General features: G+C 33.1%; 1 protein-coding gene across 1 annotated transcript; it reads right to left on the bottom strand.

Annotated features, from left to right (window-relative positions):
• Positions 1 to 7,217: 7,217 nt before the first annotated feature.
• Positions 7,218 to 17,006, bottom strand: LOC114164032 (plant intracellular Ras-group-related LRR protein 7). Its single transcript, XM_028048493.1, has 9 exons — positions 16,704 to 17,006; positions 15,939 to 16,008; positions 15,733 to 15,779; positions 14,877 to 14,985; positions 14,680 to 14,765; positions 14,030 to 14,120; positions 13,291 to 13,376; positions 7,806 to 7,892; positions 7,218 to 7,709 (listed from the first exon to the last, which is right to left on the bottom strand). The coding sequence occupies exons 1-9, from the start codon at positions 16,794 to 16,796 to the stop codon at positions 7,599 to 7,601; spliced, it is 780 nt and encodes a 259-aa protein (XP_027904294.1). The 5' UTR covers positions 16,797 to 17,006; the 3' UTR covers positions 7,218 to 7,598.
• Positions 17,007 to 22,410: the final 5,404 nt, after the last annotated feature.

Below are 22,410 nucleotides of genomic sequence, written 5' to 3'. Positions count from 1 at the left end.
TTTGTAATCTGGGTTTAGAATTTATTACCTTGTACACAATTAATTCTACATATTACGTTGTTAATCTAAAATCATCCTTAAAATGAAAAATAGGTTTGGTGTGTTTTTTTTTTGTCCTTTTTGTCCATTTATGATGAACAAAGTTGTAATGTTGGATATTTAGTATGGAAAGAGAAAGGGGAAAAAGAAGGAAGTTGTAGTAGCATTATACATCACCTCCAACAGTGGATGTTGACAAGGGAGGGATAATAGAATGAAGAAGAATGAAATTTGTAACCATGAAGGGTGTAACACCCCATTTAATTAAGTACGCGAAATTAATGGAAGCGTTACAAGAAAGATAACATAAAAGCACGGTCTGAGAGTTTTAAACTCAGTTCCATACAACCCATGGCACACCACGATGCCCAAAAGAAAACTAGATGAAGAGTTAACCAAAGTACATAAATCTAAGGACGAACAATTACGTGGGTCGCAACCCTAGATAAACTCATACGAAAATATAAACTAGTCCACACGGACTATGCAGCAGAATCTCCACCCCCCTTTTGCCTACGAGTGTTCCTTGCATCTGCTCACACCAACAAGTTGATGATCATTGCAAAAGAGAGTACCACACAACAGATCACACAACAAAGAAAGTAGGGTAAGCTAGAGTACAAAAGAGTTCATCCATCAAATCAGATATAATTCCACAATACCATACATCCAAATCAACCAAGCATATTATGACTGTTTAGGCAATACACTACGACACGACTCGACTCATCTGGATACATATAACCATGGTCGGATTCAGCTGATGCTTACACTTGTGGTGGATACCTCTGCTCACCCTTGAGCTGCTCACCCCCAAGCTATGTGTTACAAGTGTTACAATATATCAATTTCCCTCACCACAAGATTAGCCCTTAATGAATTTCAGACCTCCTGCTACTCTCACCACAGGAGTCAGTCCGCTCTAGGTGAGACTAACTGACTCCTTAGAGTGTCAGGATGCAACCTTACCTTGAATCCTTACCTAGTTATACAGATGAGGCACCACCATGGACACCCACTAACAGGGGCCATGGAATTACGTCCCGACCACTGAAGCGCGACCCTAGGAATCCCACCTAGAGAATCCCAAGGAATTACACACTGACACGAACCAAACTTCCTTAATCAACCAAACAAAATCAACATGCATACACACAATTATATACACACATCTCATACAGTTTCTCATGATTCATCGCCTTCGTATTCTCAACCAAGCCATACCAACTCCTTATTCTCGAACCCATAATATGGAACTCCATCTCATATCGTTACCGTGTAACATTGATACCAACCCTTTCATGTCTCATGTCGAATTTATACCAAACTCATCATTTCAATTTCATGAATCATCTCATACAATTTTCATGCTAAGATCGTACCAACCTATTATTCACAATTCATGATTTACCTCACACATGCATACTCATTTATCTCATACTCTCATCACAATACTTAAATTCAAGCCATACATTCACCAACCAAGTCAAGAAAACAATCGCACAACGCCCTGCCTCGCCCAGCACCTCGCTCAGGCCGAAGGATCTCGCTCAGGCGAGCCTCATTCGCCTAGGCGAGGGCTCGAAAGGGCATCAGGAAAACCACGCGGGATCTCGCTTAGGCGAGACCCCTCTCGCTTGGGAGAGATACTCGCTCGCTCAAAAAAATGAGCGGGTCACCTGGGCGACCACTCGCGAAATAGGGTTTGGGCGAGCCCCTACTCATCTCGCCTAAGCGAGACTGGCTCGCTTGGGCGAGATTAGCAGGTCTCGCCACTGTTTTCCTGCAACAGTCCCTCGTACCAGCTCAACAACAGATTCATACGACAAATTCATGCATTCAAAACCAGTATAGCATCACACCACCCATACAAACTTAAATCGACAGCCAAGCGACGAGGAAAACAGGACAGATGAGCAAGGTCTTAGCTTCCCTACCTGGAAATGACTAGCAGGAGACCTCGATCTTAAACAGCAGTGAATGGAAATACAAGGAGTGACTCAAGGTGCTGGAAAGAGATGAGAGACATGGGAAAAATGGGTTATCCAGCGTAACAGTAGCAGAACTACGAGCAAGGTTGGAAGGATACTTACGTAGAGAGCTAAGCGCTGTTCGATCGGAAAAACGTAAACCCTAGCAGAGCTCCTTACGGCAGCGGAGTGTGACGGCACAGTTCTAGGTTTGTTTATGAAAGTGAGACGAAGTGTGGATTAGGGCAACACAAATTTGGCATTTATCTTATGGGCCAACCTTTAGGCCCAACTGTTGTAGGGCAACCCTTAAAATAAGGGAGCAGAATAAATGGGCCTTACAAAGGGTATGTAGTAAAGTTTGTCTTGGTCCATTTTAAAACTAAAAGTGATGTTGTGTATATAATCAAATAAGATTGATTGTAGGTTTTAGTTTAATCATTTCAATATCGTTTAAAAAGTAGTTATGAATTAGATTGAATTTACAAAATTCTATATAGTATTAAAATAATTAGGTAATATTTTATTACATTGGAAGAAAGTTTTAGGAATGAAGCACTAAATTTGATAACGAATCTGATGTGATTTTGCAATTGGGATATTTAATTAAAGTTTGAACAACATTCTAAAATTAAAAAATGCATAAATATAAAAGAGGAAAATAGATGAGAGTCTATCGTATAAAAACAATAACTTGAAAGCTATAAGTTAAACAAATTTGCTTGATATTAGGATAAGGTTAAGCTAGGTCAGAATATTTAACCCTAATTGTTTATGTGTAAAATACAATTTTGTATCTCAATTTAAATTTAAAGTAAATAAGTATTTTATCTTATAAATGAGGTTACCGGTGCCTTGTAAAAAAAACACATTTGAATTGAATATAGATTTGAAACTTTGAATAGTCTTTTATATTATATGTTCTTTGTGTAAAAAATATAGCAATTGTTTACATGTTCATGAAAAATTGAGTATAGACCATATAACTATTTGAAAATCTTTGTATGAAATTTTGAACAATCTTTTTTAATTTATGTTTCTTGTTAGATCAGTTAATCATCATCTTATTTCACCAACTTGGAATTCAGTATGAATAGACTCAAGGATCTAGTTGGTTATAGAGTCATAAACTTAAAGCAAGTGATTCATTGAAATAGTCATTGAAGAATCATACTGGAGTTTGATAATCTTAGGCTCTAGATACCTAAAACAAATATAGAGTTACCTTTAAAAGCACTCATAAGACATGAGTAATTGCACCTAGATAAATTAAAACTGCATTAGTACAAGAGAAGTATAAGTGGTGAAATCTAATATCAACATGTTTTTATCATATTGAATTCATTTATATTATTTGAAATATGTCTTACTTCATTTTACACAAACCAAACATGTTCTAAACATTGTCTATTATGCTAAATCTTTGTGGATATGACACTTGTTATACTTCAACCACCAAGTATACTTGTTGGAAAATTGATTACATTAGAGTATCAACATCATGTTGTGATGACATAAGTTCCGTAATGATTTCAATTAATTTCATTGTTGAAGTTACCACAACATGGCATGACTTCAATCAATTTCATTATAGAACTAAAGTTGTTACAGTATAACACGACTTAGTTCATCTGCAATGAAATTGATTCAGCATGGTACAATTTACTCGTTTTGAAATTATGTCAACCTAGTACGTGCATTTTTCCACGTCTTTGTTAATTCCACGTGCATTTTTTGTGTTCTTGATAATCTTTCATCCTTACTTCTTTACCACTTAATCCTTGGGAAGAACAACACAAAATCCCTAAAGAAGTAACTTGACCTCAAACTAACACCTTCATACCATGTTCAACTATAGTTTTAAGCCTATCCAATATCGTAATTTAGATTTACAACATGAACTAAAATTTAGTTTAATTCATCTTTTGCCAATATTTTGTGGTCTTGCATGTGAAGATCCACGTAAGCATCTCAAGGGATTTCACATCATTTGCACTACCATGAGACCATTTACAGTTCTTGAGGAGCACATAAATCTTAAAGCATTTCCTTTTTCCTTGCAATATGTTGTTAAAAGATTGGTTATATTACCTTCCACCAGGGTCATTTACTAGCTGAAAAAACCTCAAGAGGCTATTTTTGGAGAAGTTCTTCACATCGTCTAGGATAACATCTATCTACAAAGAAAGAGACTTGTGGCATTCATTGGACCTCAATTTGGGCCTGAAAAGTCAACAAAAAGCACTAAAATAAAATGTTCGAGAGTGAAAGAAAAGCTTGGAGCTTCAAGTTCCCCATCACTTGGAACTACTAGGTTCAAGGAACTATGCATCTCTCTCTCTCTCTCCCTCTCTATATATATATATATACACATATATATATATATATATATATATATATATATATATATATAAAATCTCTTGCCTATTGTAACATTCACCTTGTTGAATGATAATTAAGTTTGTAAGGCCCACTAATTTCTTATTATTATTTTACCCTAATTCTAAAGGGGATGCCCCAAATCAGTTGAACCTAGGGTTGACCCATAAGGAGCCAAAGACCCTAAACCAGCTAACACTCTCATTTCTGCCACTTTACAGAAACACAGTCACCTTAATCTCTCAATCTCTCCAACAATGCTCTGTTAGGGTTTTAAGACCCATTCGATTTCAAGTGAGCTTGACTCATTCTTCCATCCATGTAAGTTATTTTCAATTCGTATTCTTCCCCTTTAGTTGGATTTTCGTGATTATAGCTAGGGTTCACCATGGTAACCCATTTGGAATCTGTTTCCGCCATTTTTCAGCTCCCCAAATTTGTTCTCAAAACTGTGGTGCTCGTAGCTTAAGTGTTGAGGTTTTTGATAGCCCATTTCCAGGTAAGGGAAGTTAGGGTTTCGCGCTTTAAATCATGTTTAGCTTGTTCTTGTTGTTTTTCGTGTTTTAGCATGCTTGGGTGAAGTTCTGATGGTATGAATGTGAACTGTGCGACTGGTATGACTAAATGGCTGAACTAAGCATGCACGAACAATGGAGGGTTCTGGTCTTCTCGCCCAAGCGAGCGTGTCTCGCCTAGGCGAGATTAGCAGTGACTCGCCTAAGATGCCTGCGCGAGTTATCGCTCAGGCGAGTAGCTCCTGTTTTGAGAAAGAGTCCATCTCGCTCAAGCGAGGAGGTCTCGCCTAACCGAGAGAACGCGAAGGATATTGTTCCTCTCTTTCGAGCCCTCGCCTAGGCGAAAGGGACTTGCCTGAGCGAGAGAAGCCCCTCGCCTAAGCGAGACCTCTCGGCCTGAGCGAGAGTTGGGTGAGATAGTGCTTGGTTCTGTTTCTTTCGTTGTTTTTCGATGTTTGATCCATGTTTGGTTGAATTGCAATGTTAAAGCATGAGATGAATGAATATGCATGAGTAAAAGGATGTATGAGTTGTGAATGATGAACTTGGCATGATCTTGGTATGTAATGAGCATAAAATGGTTGGCTATAAAAGTGACATGGAATTGATGTGAGCATGAATGTGCCGTTATACTCCGTTGATATTGCTTCTTATATTATATTATGTGACATTTCCTTTAATTAGCTTTATTAATTAAATAGGGTGTTTTTCTTTAATTAGTTTTATTAATTAAATAGGGTGTTACAAAATTTTGAAAGTATTATTTTTATTCTTAAGGTCATTAAAAGAGTATTTATCTTATTTTCTTCTTCAAAGAATATTCCTAAGAAAAGGACCCCCTTGAGTGAGTTTAATAATATTAAAATTTCCCTTGAAGTTTTTATGAAAAAATGGCATGATTTGTCTTTAAAAAAAATTGTATCTCATAGATGAAATCTTTTCATGATTTAAATTTCTTCACGCACCCCATTTTCAAAATGATCATTATCCTTCATAAGATCATGTTCTAGAAATTTTTCAGATTTCCAAAATTTTCAAAATATGATTTTTGAGACAGAACTTCTGGAATAAGATTTTCGTGAATTGAATTTTCGAAATGAATTTCTTGAACGAAATTGCAAAATAAGATTTCCAAAATGTATCCAGAACAATTTTTTTGGGACAATATTTCTTGAACAAGTTTTCCAAAATAAATTTTTCATAATCAACTTTCCAAAATACATGACAAATACGTTTTACAAATAACTTGTCAGAACAAGTTTTTTTGCTGCAACACATTCTCTTTCTCTTTTTCCTCAACGACGGCAGAGGAGACAACAACTACGGTGTGGTGCAATTAAGTAGTTGTATATTAGGTTTTTTTTTTAATGAATACGGGTGCATTTAGTGATGATTGTGTGCTCGAAGCATAATCTAACTTTGGTGGTATGTTTATTTTCAGATTGGAAACTACTTTTCAAAATACTTATTCCAAAATAAAAATAATAATTTCAAAATAATTGTTCCGAAAGGTCAAAATATCCAATCCAAAATGTATTTTTTAAACTTTTCGAATTGAATGTTCTGAAAAATATTTCTGGAACAACCAATCTAGAAAATGTAAAAAAGAAAAGATACAGGGGCTTTTATGTAATTTTAGTGAGAGATAGTTTGGGAATTATAAATTTTATGGAAGTGCAAGAAGTAGAAAGGGGAATGCAGAAAGTAATAGCCCAAATCGGAAAGATATGAAAAAGACAACTTTCAGTTTTTTTATCTACTTTATTTCACTTAAAAAACAAAGGGAGCAATTTTTATTATGTAACCTTCTGTTTCTTTTCACTTTTATGCAACCAAAATAGAAAAAAACATCGTTTATTGGTCCGTTACCAAACTCCTTAAAAAATTGCCACAGGTGCTCTTCTTTCATACCTTTTCTTTTACTTCCTTTATACATAACCAAACTTATTTAATAAGCACGGATGCACTCACTACAACAAGTCTTCACATAATGTAAAATTACAGTATTTTTTCCAACAAAATGTGCGTCAGTGCCTGAATAGATTGTTCTGATATCGTATCTTGGAGACAAAAAAATCAACAACAAATTTTCTTCTCTGCTCATCAAATCGGAAGGTGATTTCTTTTTTTTCTTCTCTTCTTACATTTTGTTCTCGGTGAAGAGAGAAGTAAAGAAATCACCTAGTGACTGACGAAAAAAAAAGAAATTTGTTCTTGATTTTGTTTCCTTAAAGATACGAGACCAGAACATAGATGAATCTTAAGATTCATACCCAGTCACCAAGGCATTGAAGCAAACATGGATCAATAACAATTTTCCAAAGGCTCACTTGCAATTATTTTTTGTAGATCATTAACAGTTAGCCTTAGTAATTCAAAGGCATTACTAGATGAGACCATTTTTATTTTTGACAAAAAAGAAAACAAACACCATCTAAGCTTAATGGTGTAGTCAACATCTTCAACACTATATCGAAGGAATGGTATTACTTTTGTTGTTGAAGACATCATATTTGCAGGCAAACAAGGAACTGGAGTAGGATAATGACACAAAAAGGATCACATACAATGTGACAGGAATATCAACACACTTGTTTCATATGTGAAAGAAAAGGCATGAATAAAAAACCAAGTATTCCACACCACATCCAAAAGCTCCTCCCTATTGTAAGTGGTCTCAACAACCCTGACCACATCATAAATCAACACCCTCGTCAAGACCTTTGGAACCGATCATCACATTTGAATCAATTTGTTTGTCAAACTTCTTTTTCCTCCTTGCTTCAAACTCTTGAAACCCCTCCATCTAGATCATTCATCAATCGTTCAATTGTATTGAAAATTAAACCTATAATTCTATCATTCAAATAGGAAAGGTAAAAGTTACGAAACAAGATCATACCTGTTGCAATTGATCCATTGATATAGGATTACCATGCAGTGATATGTTCTGAAGAGCTTTGCAGTCTTTCAATAAATTCCGAGGTGCCTGTCCGAAACGAACCAAAGTGTCATAAAGACATTTGAAATATTAGGAAATTGGCTATAATATAAATTTGTTACGCTTGGGCTTTCGAGAGGCAAACAAAAACATTAAAATACAATTGATTTATAAAGAAAAAAAAATGGAAAAGGTATCATTGTGTAAAAATAGTTTATTACCTACAAGATGAACAACTATGATGCCATAGTCCAAACCCACCAATGTGAATTCTAGTTAGTATGGAATATGTAATTCAAAGTCAAAACTACTACTTAGCAGGTATCGTTAAAAGTTATCTGTAAAATTTAATAAGTATGGTTAAAAAAATGCTACATTTCCGAATATCAACTTGGCAATTGTTAGTCGACCCCTTGATGGACTCTAACTAGTTCTCATAATAATGAATAACTTCTCATGCATATTCGTGGGAATGAAATTGGATATTCCTAATATTCAAGTAAAACCCTTGAAGCAAACCGATGCAAAAAAGAAACAGGAACAAACCTACCTCTCATCGATTTTACACATCCTTCCAACTACATAAAAAATATCACACACACACACAGTAGTGGAGAAGTTAATGTGATGAATAAAAATTACTCCATAAAAAACCAAGCTCCCCAAGTGAGAGAAATTCTCTTCACTCTCAAACTGTATTACTGATCCAAATGATGATCCCTCCATCCAAAAAAGTACTTTATGACAGAAAACACATGCACTTTTAACAACTTCCGAAATTGCCTCACTACCCCTCCAAAACAGAAAATATTAACAAAAACTATTAGTGCCAAATTGTTTTGGGCCTACATTGATAAACCTTTAAAGGCTTATATAAATAGCGTCCTGTTTCCTAACAATTCCACCTCCCAACAGATTAACTTTGTCCTAAACTCTAATAGTGAGAAATTTGGCAAAAATTGACAAAGCCACTCCCAAGTAGCCTCATCTACTGCCTGCGATTTCCATAAAACCAACCATTCCTCAGCTTCCCCAATATCTTTGCCTCCAGGAGTTGTTACCACGGCTTCAGGAAATGGTGCATCAGAGTTGGCCACAGTCAAACTGGGAGGCAATGGTGCAACATTAAACCTGATGTCATGGATTTCTTAAGTTGTGAAACATGAAAAATTAGATGAACCTTTGTTGAATTTGGGAGCTTCAATGGGTACGCCAATTCCACAACCCACGCCACAATTTGAAAGGGTCCAAATTGGCAAGGGAAAGTGTAGGATTGATACGATGACCTACGGTCTGCTGCTTATGGGATCACAGCTTCACAAAATCCCAGTCTCACTCTTCAAATGTTAGTGCCCAACTATGTTTATGAGTTGCCTTCTTCATGGATTGTTGGGCCCTATGAAGATTGAATTTCAATTGTCTAATACTCTCATCACTATCAACCAAAACCAAAGCTGCAGAATCCAATTGCATCTTCCGTAATCTGAAAGGGCATCTCAAAAGGAGATGTTCGACCATAAACCACCTCAAAAGAAGCCCTTCTTCTGAGTTAAAGTTGCCAAGGGCTAGCTACGCCATTTTGCCATATTCTTAAATGAATCTACTATAATATCCCACAAAGCCCAAGAACTCACAAATATTCTTGGTAGAAGTTGGGGTAGGCCACTCCAAAACTACTTGTACCTTAGAAGGATTCATATGTACACCCTTTCCAAATATGACATCAGAGCACTTTTTGCACTAAAAATGCTAGGACTTTGCCAACAGTGGTTCTCCCACATTTACCACCCAAGTATAAAACATAGGCATAGGCATCCTGACAGAGGACTATCCCTAGATTCCATACAAGAAAAACTTGAAGATGAACATTTACAATTCAAAGGACCTATGACAAGGGCAAGGAGCAAGAGATTGGAAAATCACATCTATTCAAGACTCTTGATACTACAAGCAACTGCAAGTGAAAATTCAAAGGATATGAAGATCATGGCTTGAAGCACTTTTGAAGGATAGTTATTAGGAAATTAGTTTATATTTTTGAACGGAGTTTTCTTTTAGAAATTAGTTATGTTCTATGTTTTTGGGCTTTGGGCTTTCTTTTATAAATTAGTTTATGTTTTGGCTTGGGCCTTCTTATAGGGTTCTTAGGTTTTCTTAAACTCATGTGCCTATATATAGAGGTACCAAAAACTATTGTAGACACTTTTAGTCATATATTGAATTTGATTTCATTAAAGAAAGGATTCTCTTCGTTCTTGGCTTAGGCCTCCGGTTCTTATCAAAGATTAACATCTTTGTGGCGAATCTTCACTTGACTTATCAATCTGCTAGATTGTAGCGTCCACCATCTTTGTCTTATTCCACGTTCTTCTCTGATTTATTCATGTCGTGCCTCTTGAGGATTCAATTTCAGAAACGATCATTTCCTGGGTAGGATTGTATCACATCCACCACCACTATGTACCACCAACCTTGATACAAGAAGCTTAATGTATGCCATTAGATGAGCATTAGTAGTATTTGCACAAACTCACACAAAATGAGTACGTAGTGGTAGCCTCTAAGTTCAGTGGACTAACAAGTTCACTAGCTATGAAATCGTGGGTAGTGTCATTGCCTACAAGAAGAAGAGTGGGTAACTAGGCAGCTCCTCCTCCCAATTTGATGGTGCTTGTTTGAGCAAGATCACTAGGATCGTTTATGCCATAATTGATTATCTAACAAAGCATGTTCTCGACATCACCAAAAGAAGTGTAACTAACAAGTCTACCATCGCCTATGGGTGAGGCAAATGGGTCATCACCTATCCAAATAAGAGGGTGTAAATGTAAATCTAGATAGAGGTGGTTTGGGCCTTAATTGACCCCACACTTGAAGAAAAGCCCACAAGTGCAACTATTCATAAACTCTAGTGAGAGGTTATGAGTACCTATTTCAATTGAGTAACCTAGTTGGCCATCATCATAACAATTGAGAAGAGACTATTTGAAGGAGTCCCAATGGAGTTTGGGATTGGCATCGAAGAGAGTCAGAGATTGAACATCGACTAGAATTATACAAACTAGATTTACAAGTCAGTTTTTAGGGTTGAATTAGACTTAAAATCCATTAATTTAATATGGTATCAAAGTCATCAAGAGCCTATCTTAGTTGAGATTAGTTTGGTCTATCGTGTTATGCACTATTGGGTTGCCCTCTATTCCCATACCCAATGTCCTTAGCATGAGTGTTCAATGTCCTCTATGTGAAGCGATGTGTTGGAAATTTCACATCGGTTAAAGATATGACCAAATTATAACATATAAGTTGGTGCAAACATCGTCATAAAAGTTGACTTTATAAGTTTGAGTTAAGTTTTTAAATTTCACTACTTTAAGAGAGAGGACTATGAACCAATGGCAAGTCATACCTTAGACATTGATTTAAGAAAAGGGAATGTGCAATTTTGCAGGATGTTTTGAACGGAAAAGTAGGTCTTGACCTTTGCCAACCACTTTACAAAGTCAACATCAATGAAGAAGGGAGTCTACCACCTTTAGAATACAATGTGATGTCATCAAAAAAACACCACCGTCCAATGGAATGGAGACGAGATCCCGCTAAGTCGGGAAAAAAATTGTGAATCTCTCACGCATAGTATACTAGACACAAACTTGGAGGGTGCATTGGAAGAAGAGATAAGGGAATCATGTTTAGTGGTTTGGTCGAAAATGGAAGAATCATACGAATGGAGATAAAGCTTTATGGCAACAATGATGAAATTGAGAAGTCATCCAATTGCACATGCATAGAAGAGATAAAGTTCAATGAAAGCACCAATTACAAAGGGCACCTACAAAGAAAATGGATATATCAAAAGTGGTTCACGTAATGTACATCTCCTCCTTACCGCACTCAAGAATCGCACTAACAAACCCAAGCCACTGGCACAAAACTTATGGATGGAGGACGCCTATGAATTTTCTTCTACACCTTGTCCACCAGAAAATATTCTCACTTACAGACTCATGGCATCGACATAATTTTGCTTTTGTGTCTTCTTGCTCATCGAAAACCACTCACACTCATGGACTTATGGCAACAACAGGGTTTTGCTTTCATATCTCTTTGTCCTCCGGAAAGCAATTGTAGTCACAAGTCATTTTTGGTTTCCACTCTCGCATTTCCTTGGTTTCGTTTTTATCTCTTTCGCTTGTGTCTCCTCTTTTATATCATACTTTTGTAGAAAATAAAATCTACAATCCATATCACGTCCCACGATTTACAATTTTGTGAGCTTTCCATGATCCTAGTCATAATTTCAATTTTAACTACCTTGATTACTACTTAATAGTTTTGAAGCAACGTTGGTAAACCTTTAATAGGGCCTTTCTCCTCCTAATATCAACCCAGATCAAAATTGAGATTAAGTAAGTGACTTGATTGGTTTCACTCAGCCATGTGCTTCACAATCTTCGAGTTTTGTAGTGATGTGGTGGTTAGTTTGTGGTCTCTCTACACATGTTGTTATTGCACTCTTGAATACATCTACTACAGCTCATTGGATATACCTCATAAATATTTTAAAGAAGATAAATTGGTTTGAGAGAGGACAGAATCAAAGTCCCAAGGGCAGTTTAAGGGCAATATAACCACCACACAAAGTCACCTGTTTAATAAGCAAACAACAAAAACTATTTTATACTATATGTCATAAGGTTTAACTAGAGACCCACTGGTTCAACCAATGAATTTCTAACTCGGTACCTTGGTAGGGTTAATGACCTATTCAGTTATGATAACACTGCATACCATGGAAGAGTTGATTTTTGGAAACTCAAATCCTAATTCGTGGCAAATGATGATTATTATTTCTTTAATTAAAAACTTTAAAAGCTAGCTATATATTCTTTCTATAGGTTTTTGGTTCAAAAAGTTTATGCATATCTTGATCCTAATTACTTTAAATTTATGGATATGATGCCTGATTATATAATGTAGCCCAAAAATTTATATTGCCGCATCAGTTTTCAATTAGTCTCTTTGGATATGTCTGTTAAAAACATTCTGTTAATATAAAGGTAGATATGTTACAACTTTCATCACATGTATGCAGGTAGTTGAACTCAATAGTTAATATAATTTGGCTAAATCTTTCCCGTTGTTTTGTTAATGCTTCAAAAACACATTTTAGGACTAAAGTACTTGCTTCCTGATTCATACAAAATTGCAATGGATAGCAACAAAATTCTAGAGAAGGAACAAAGAGGAAATCAATATCCGACCAATTTTTTGCTTTGACAATATAGATGAATTGTCCTTAGAAGATGTTCATACAATTTTAGAACATAGAAAAATTCAATTCACACTCACAAAATAAATAAATTATTATAAAGGGAAACAGTAAATGCATTTAATCAAGTCTAGAAGTCCATAACTTGAAATTCAAAATCACAAAAAATACTACCTGCTTCACATTATTGTTATCCAAGCAAAGTGACTTTAAGTGAGAGAGATTGCACACGGAAGATGGAAGATCTTCTATAAGATTATCTGAAATGTTAACAAAAAGGTTGGAATTAGCCTCACAGTCAAACACAGAATAAAGGCAAATATAGAGAAAGATAATGTAGATTGTTCTAAAGATCCAAATTATATTAACAAAGAATCAGTCAATGACGAGAAAATTTTAAGATATATTACCAACATGAAATATTAGCATGTTTTGAAATTATAACTACATATAACCCGCAAATTACTACTGATTAAATTAAACTACACATGTTTGGATTAACTTATTTTGGAGTCATTAGATGGGGGTTGACCGACACCTAAGAGATATTTAAAAAAGTAATCATTCTTGAAAATAACTAAAACAAACATGAACAAACTACAAAGCACAAGGACTCCAAACACTTCAAAATAAGATGAAAGATAAGAAAAATAATCTGAAATATCAAGAAAACATGAAAAGCAATCTAGTTCAGCAAACCCTAAAACAAAAACTTCCATTGAAGAGAAACAAAGATCATGAAGGAAGATCCTCCCTCCTCTTCGGGCTAACAACAAAATAAATCTAGCTTAGTAAACACATGAAAAAGAACAAGGAAGTAAGGAAAACACACACACATGCCAATATGCAAACATATGCATTACAATGTCCAGGAAATGCATACATGAACAATTTGTTTCTACATAAAACATACCATTCGCTTGTAACTCTTCCAAAGAGGCGCAACTGCCAACAGATTCCGGAAGCGACTGTAACTTGTTATTTGACACATTCAAAAGCACCAACTACAATATTAAATAATGTTTTAGCCTCTAATGTTAAAATAAGGCAAGCATTTCATATTAAAGTCTGCCAAACTATACTTTGAGTTCTTTTTTTTTTTGGAGTGCCTAATTATACCAAACTCTGTGCAAATCAAAATCACAAGTCTATCTAGCATAAATTCTGCATTGGATAAGACTACAATATGTGTGTCTGGATCAGAGTTCTTAAATTCTATAAGTCCTAATTAAAGATTATTCAAGGTTCAGAAGTTAAGACGATTTCAAGAGAAAAAGAAATTATATTTATTCACTTGAAGCATTGGCAAATAGACAACAGACTACATCAGATGGCACAATAAAATATGATTTTTTTTTTCATTATGACGAGTAACATCGTTTCTTACATGTATGACATGGAGACAACTACCTTTTTGAAATGTCTACACGCAAGGATAATTGCAAATTTTCAAAATTGAACGGTCATGAAGCAAATAATCATATCTAGGTATAAATGCATTAAGCACATGGAAAAAAAGAAAATATAAAAGTTGAATGATATTTAGGTTACGAGATGTATTACATTTCTCAAACTTCCAATAGTCATTGGCAAGGATGCTAATGAATTCCTTGAGACAGATAAGCGTTCAAGCCTTACTAACTGGTCCACTAGAGAAAAAATACATTCAGTTAATACAAAATAAGAAAGAAAAGTTCCACTAAATAAATGCTAAGAAAATAAATAACAATATTTACTTTAAATAGTTACTTAAAGATTACATTCATCAGGTAAGGAAGTAATTCGATTTCCATCCAGGTTCAACAGTTTCAAAGATTGGAGTTTGCCTAAACTCACTGGCAGTCTCTCAATTAAGTTCTCCGCTAATACCTGTGATGTCAATGCAACTTCAATTTTTAATCAATCTTTTCTATTATATAACTCTACCTATTTTTAAAACATTAAGGAAGTGGCTACCCAAATACTACAAAAATAAATGAAAGATAGCAGAGTCCTAACACATAGTCAAAAGAACATAAGTTTCAAAGCCAGAGAAAACAATTAAAATTTAACAATTAAAAGTAACCAAACTTGCAGGGGAAATAAAAAAAATGACAGGGTTCAATGCGGAGTTGTGGAAATGAAGCCAAACTTCAATCTGGCTTGATCTTAATAATTTTTATTTGTCCCTTTATTTATAAGTCCAATGAGTGGTGTAAAACAAGCACATATGCAACTTGGATAAGGTTCTAACAATTAGAAAGTCAGGAGATAATTATAGTGTTTAGCTTTTAGTAAGTTTTTTAATTAAGAAATGACAAGAAATTGTATATACATCTTAAAATCAACCATGATGTATAACTATCCATTATGTTTGAACACATCATTTGGCAGTATGTCGCTAGAGCCTGAAAAAAAAATAACTGACTGGTAATACCAGTATTGAGAAAGGAAGGCCACAAAATATCATATCAAATTCTCTTACAACCTATTTAATTTACTGACCCTCTTAATTTATTTAAAAACGACAGATAAAATCCATAAAGAATATATTAGTCCAAAAAAGTTTATAGTAAATGCTCAACAGAAGCTACCATCGGATAGGCATAGCAGCATAAAGTAATAGTTGGTCCTTACCAAGCGTTGTATTTTAATTAACTTGTTGATTTCCATAGGAATGTCAACTGCAGTGGAAAAAATGAATTGTTAACAACAAAGGAAAAATCCTTTTAGAGAGAAAACACACTTTTGTTACATGTCAAAATTACCATATCCTCTTTAGAGCAATGACATCTTAACCAAAATGTAAGGTAAATATAATAGAAGAATGAAAAACCACTTATCTATTCGATTATGCGTCAAGTCAAGAGTGCGAACAGATGTGTCTAACTTAGTAATTTCATCTGGAAAAGTCTGCTTGCAAAGGTTCCATGGTAAGTAAATGTGTTCTGAAAAAACATACACGGGCAAGCGTACAAATACAAATGCACAAAAAGAGATAAAGTAAATTGTCCACACGCATAACAACATAAAATATCAAATTTTCAATAAAAGCAACCGACCTCATCAAATGTTTTGACATGAGTCTCGCTAGTATCACATAAGAGTATAACATCACTTTTCCAAGAATCAATTTATACAAAAAAAAAAAAAAAACACCTAAAATAGTTTCACATTGTAAACAATACAATTCAAAGAACAACAAAACAGATGATCTACTCAAAGTTTGCAAAACTAAACTACCAAACCAGTACACACAAAAAGCACATAAAACTTAAACATTGATTAAGGTTTCAAATCTCAATGCTATAAACACATATACCAAGGTTAAACAACACACGGCAAAGAGAAGAAAATATCATAACCAGTGACTTGAGTGTCATTAACTTTAGACGACAACAGTAAAGGCTTCTATTTTTTTTTTTTTTTGCCAACAGCATAACATTATATGATTTCAAGATTCAAAACGTGACACGGTTGAAACCTGGCATGCATCGATCATCTCAACCAACAAAGAAATAACAAAGGAACATGGAAAAAAAAAAACTACAATTGAGCAAAATCGAATAAGAGACGATAAAGAGAGAGAGAGAGAGAGAAATGATTGCCTTTAATTTGGAATCGCGCAAAGCAACAATTCCAGTGGCTCGCCAACGTGCGATCCTGTCGGTGTCACCGTTTTTGCTCAAGAAACAACCCATTTTTTAGGTTAGCAATGAAAACAAAAAACAAAAACGAAGAATTCGTTGTTTGAGTTTATATGAAATTGATGAAGGTTTCTGCGAGAGAGTGAGACAACAGAGGAACAATTCTTCGCAATTTGTTGTCCCACCCACCTGGGTGTAGTGTTGTACCCGGGTGGTGTTCGATTGGGGTGCTTTTATTTCCCTGTTCGCGCACAAATGAGGTGACGTTAATTTTTTTCTTATACTATCTTCTTTTTCATTTCTTTTTTCTTTTTTCATATTTTCTTTTTCTTTTTCTTTATGACTTGAGCACGCACGAAACTTAATCCATTGCCCGGTTTTAAGACGTTGACTTTTGCTTTGGATAGAATAATTCAAATATTTTATATTTTAATTTTTTATTTGCATAAAATAATTTAATTTTTTTAGTTCAGATTTTATTTTAAACAATATATTATAAAATGTTAATTTCTAGAAAATATTAAATTCAAATAATATTTAACAATTCAATTATATATATATATATATGTCTGCAACATCGAGATTTATGCTTAAAAAAAAAAGTTATTTATGTGGAGCTACTTTAAGCATATTTTTTAAAAGATATACATATACACATTTAATTTCATTACAGATACTCTTGAAGCAACAAAAAGATGGATATTCCCATACACACGGAGAATGAACATCTATAAGTTTTCAAAGTGTAATTTGAAATGTTCAAAACTTATTGTGTGTCAAAAAATATATATTTATCGCTAGTCCAAACAAAAATTTATTTGACAAAGACAATTAATCAAAGTACTTTTGTTCATCAAACGAAAGACATAACAAATAACTAGTGTAAACACAGGCGCTATCGCGCCTGTGTGTACACATTTTTTTAAATTATATTAATAATTGATGATGTTGTAATGTTATTAAGTTAATAAATAAAATAAAAGTATATTTATAAAAAATAAAATAAAATGTACGGAGAAAATAAGAGAAAAATAACTGTTGATGAATAGTAGGAGAAAAAAAGAAAAAGGAGATAAGTAAATAATTTTATAAAAACTTATACAAATAACCATTAATTTTTAAAAATTTAATAAATAATTAAATTATAAAGGGTAAAGTTGGAATTATGAAATGTGGACACAAAAGAGGGAATCCCCTTTATATATAGTTATAGATGGTTGCGTCTATTCAACAAAAACATTTGCATTTGTCAAGACCTGTGTTTATAAAATTATATTTTAAGCACAAAATAAAAACCAAGTTAAAGGGTCTGTCAAGCTTTAATGTAACGCCTTAAAATGAAAAGAACTTTAAAAGGGTCAACCTAAGTGTTCTTAACACACATGATCACATCAGAATAAATGATTTGGTTGATAAATTTTAAATTTGTCTTTCATACCATTATTGTTTCATATAACAAAAATAATTGTAAATTGCAAATATTAAGATTATTATTTAATTGATAAATGAGAAATAATTTCACTGTAAAATCTTTTGAACATTGTTGGAATGGTATTTTTAATATCACAACTTTAAAAATAATTTTTACTGCCTCGATGAAGCATAAACAATAGATGGTCGTGTTTGACCATAAAGATTTGCATAATCATGTAAACTTGATTTTCTTGAAGGTACACTAATCAATTTACCACATTTTAATAATCTCACCACCGTCAAATTTTGTGAAGAATGTCACGTTTAAGGTTTCTTTATTTGCTAAAGTTGATTCGAATAAGAGAAAAAAATAATTTGAATGGATCAGAGGACGAAATATTTTTTTCAAGTAAAAGTGAAAATGAGTAAATTTAAAAGTAAATTAGTAATAAATTTTGTAAAAAATTATAAACAATTTCATAATTGTGATAATTAAAATTTAAATTTAATGAAAAAAAATTATCAAATTGTTCTAAATTTTGAAATAATTTAAAATTATAACTAGATGAGTTACATAATTTTAAAAAATTAAAACGAATAAATTAAAATAACATATTTTAATAAAAAAATTAATTATTAATTTTTAAACATTTTTATAATAATTTTAAAATTTTTGATATTAATTATTTTTATATACATAATTTTAAAATTTATATTTTTATATTATTATCATACTTAAACTGAAAAAATAAACCGATGATATCAATATAATCTTGTGAATGAGCATCATTATCAAAATTTACTTCATCAAATATGGTATATATGATATGTATAATATAAAAAGACATACACTATTTTTTTTTCCTTTTGTTTTGTCAATTTTACCTTTTCAATTATTATTTTTAAATTTAAATAATTATCTATAATCTATAACTATATATCTATTTCTTTTTTATATTTCTTTTTTTCATAATTATTTATTTTTAATTTACTCTCTACAATATAATTATTATTTCTACAATATAATTATTATTTTTAAAGACTAATAGTTATTTTTATATGTTTCTTATAAACCTATTCTAAGAGTTATTTTCTTTCATTTTTTTCACTCATTAATGGTTGTTTTCTCTCTTTTTTTCTATTTATTTCACTTTATTTTTAATAAATATAAATTTACTTCCCGATGATATTACAATATCATGTCCTACTACTATAATATGGTATATATATTTTAAAGGATGCGTACACACAAATGTGCACTACCACGTGTATTTTATAATTGGTTTAAATAATCATTTGGTCTTATTTTTGGTTAAGTTTTATTCATTTTGTCATAATTTAGGATTTTTGTTCAATTTGGTCATAAATCTTGAAAATATCGTTCAATTAGTTTAATTAAGTCCTTCTACTTAATGGATAATGATATTTTGACCCACTTTTTTTTACTCACTTTTAACCCACAACTTCAATCACCCTCATATCATCACATCACACCACTAAAAAACATTATCATTATCATTTACTTAACACCATTAAAATTAATAACAAAACAATGTACATGTTTGACGGTTTCACTAACATGGTGTACTGTACATTAACGTGGATGTTAATTTATTGTGACTTGGATTGTGCTCTTTGATTGTGAATGAAATAGATTTACGAATGGGACAAAATTGGGATTAGGGTTCATGTTGTTGTTGGGAGAAAATTTGGTTAGGTTTTATCTTCAATTGAAAGCTTTGATTGTGTGCATTGGGCATTTGCTTCAATTGGAGAATATTGTTGTGTGAGAACATTGTTGTTGTGTGGCCAAGTTCTTTGCAATGATTGTTGTTCTTTGCAGTTCTTATTGTTTGCACAAATATAAGCTCTCTGCAATCACAAATATATATATATATATATATATATATATATATATATATATATATATATATATATATATATATATATATATATCCTTATATCCTTATAAATGTGTTATACTTTATGAGTTCAAAATTGTCATTATATGCCTTCAGCATACTCGAAAGATCCCGTCCATTGATTACATCCGCATATAGAACCAAAACAGTTTTAATTGCATTAATTGCAACTGAACTTGACAATGATCACTAATGTTGATACAACCAAATGACATGCATTCATCATGACATGTGTAGCATGAAAATTACGTGAAGGTGATCTGTACACGTCTATTTTCAACTGGTCCTTACTTTATCTTAATGAGATCAGTATAATAGCCTTAATATACAAAGTGTAATTTCTGAATAATATCCAAAGTATGTCTAAAGACATTGCATGCATGCATAAGATCAAACATAGAACACAAAACACATAAAAGTGACTAACTCCCACTAAACCAAAGATTCCTCAAACAACAAAACATCCATATGGGCAATATGCTCATGAAAGACCATGGGTGGAAATACCTTAGAAAGAGGATTTGTCATCATGGAGCTTATCCCTAATTATTTTATTGAAAACTGTCCACTTTGTACCTTATTATTGTTAGAATACAACACAACTGATTTATTGTCACAATATAACTTAAGTGGTCTTTCAATTACTTCATAATGTGCAACCCTCTGACAAAATCCTTTAGCCATATTCCTTATTTGATGCCTCATAGCATCTTGCAAAAAACCAAGTCAAAATACCTAATGATCTCTTACTAATCTAACTCCCTGTATGTGAGCATATAAACTCTTATTCTCTATAAATATCTCAAAATTCTTTTGGTTGCTTTCCAAATGATACTGCTTAAATATCTGCCTAATAGTCCAACTATGTATGTTATATCCGGATGCGTACATATTTAGACATACATCAAATTCTCTACGGCTGCATTTCCTAAATTTCCAAATTTCCTTTTGGATATTGAATGAGATTGAGCTGAACTTGCTCCCACTGAACTTGTGATACACACAATTATCAACAACATCCATCTCGAAACCAAATGAGACAAACACTTGATAAAATTTGTGGTACCATTGACGAGATGCCTATTTTAGCCCTTAAATGGATTATGTCAAATTGCAAATTATATTCTTTGAGTCTCCTAATACAAAGTTTTATGGTTTCACCATATAATTTGTCTCATCAATGTTGCCATTGAGAAACGCCGTATTGACATCCATTTGATGAAACTCATAATCATAATGTGCAACAAGAGCCATGATTGTCATAAAAGAGTCTTTTAGAGAAACTGAAGAGAAAGTCTCTTTAAAGTCATTCCCTTCCATTTGGGTATAACCATTTGCCACAAGACAAGCCTTATACCTTTCCACATTACCTTTGGAATCCCTCTTGGTCTTAAAAAATCACTTACAACCAATGGGTTTCACACCCTATGGTAATGGGACAAGTTCCCAAACCTTATTGTCTTGCATGAACTTATACTCCTCATTCATTGCTTCAATCCATTTTTCCGAATTAGGATCTTGTAATGATCTTCGCAAAAATGCTGGCTCATGAAGCACATGTTCTTTATGATCTTGAGTTTGTTCTTGAGGATCTAAACTTGCTTCATCAAAAGCAACTGTATGAATCAGATATCAAATTGTCACTAATTCTTCCTCAAAGACGAAGTCGCTAACCTTATTCTTCCCCCAAACTCAATATCCTCAAAGAATGTGATAATTCTCGTCTCAAAAATATTCTTTAATTTGGAATCATATAATTTATATCTCTTTAATCTCGTTGATATGGTCTATTTACCTTTTAATGCATTCAACACAAACATTAATGTTTGTGATGTCACTGGAATCCAAGATCCCATTTGACATAAGTCGTTCAACTATATTCTTAGAGGTGTGACCTAGACGCCTGTGCCATAATGCTTTCTGAATCAATATTTTCAATTTTATGCTTAGTACCACACTATTCTGTATCGAAGGATTCACTATAAGGTCACTTAAAAAGCATATACAAATTATCATTACCTAAAAGTGAATCGGTTCCAATTATATCTGAATTTAAAGACAACTTGAATTCATTATTTTTGAGTTTGGTAAGATAAATGTTTACAAAATGTTTAAAATCCATAAAACAAGAAAACATCATAAAGGTTTTTCCCCAAGCTAGCCCCTCTCTGAAACTATGCTTCACCAACAACACATGCAACATCATCTGCTCTCGTATAACGCATTACACGATCATCGTCAAACACAAGCAGATAGGGTGAACTCAATAAAATAAAAATGCACTACACAAAATAATAAATAAGCATTCAATATTCCAACACTTTTAATACTCC

The sequence above is a fragment of the Vigna unguiculata genome, chromosome 9 (assembly GCF_004118075.2).
Source record: "Vigna unguiculata cultivar IT97K-499-35 chromosome 9, ASM411807v1, whole genome shotgun sequence".
Classification (NCBI taxonomy): domain Eukaryota; kingdom Viridiplantae; phylum Streptophyta; class Magnoliopsida; order Fabales; family Fabaceae; genus Vigna; species Vigna unguiculata.
Note: the sequence above shows the minus strand (reverse complement) of the source record. Positions and strands in the feature narration are given on the sequence as shown.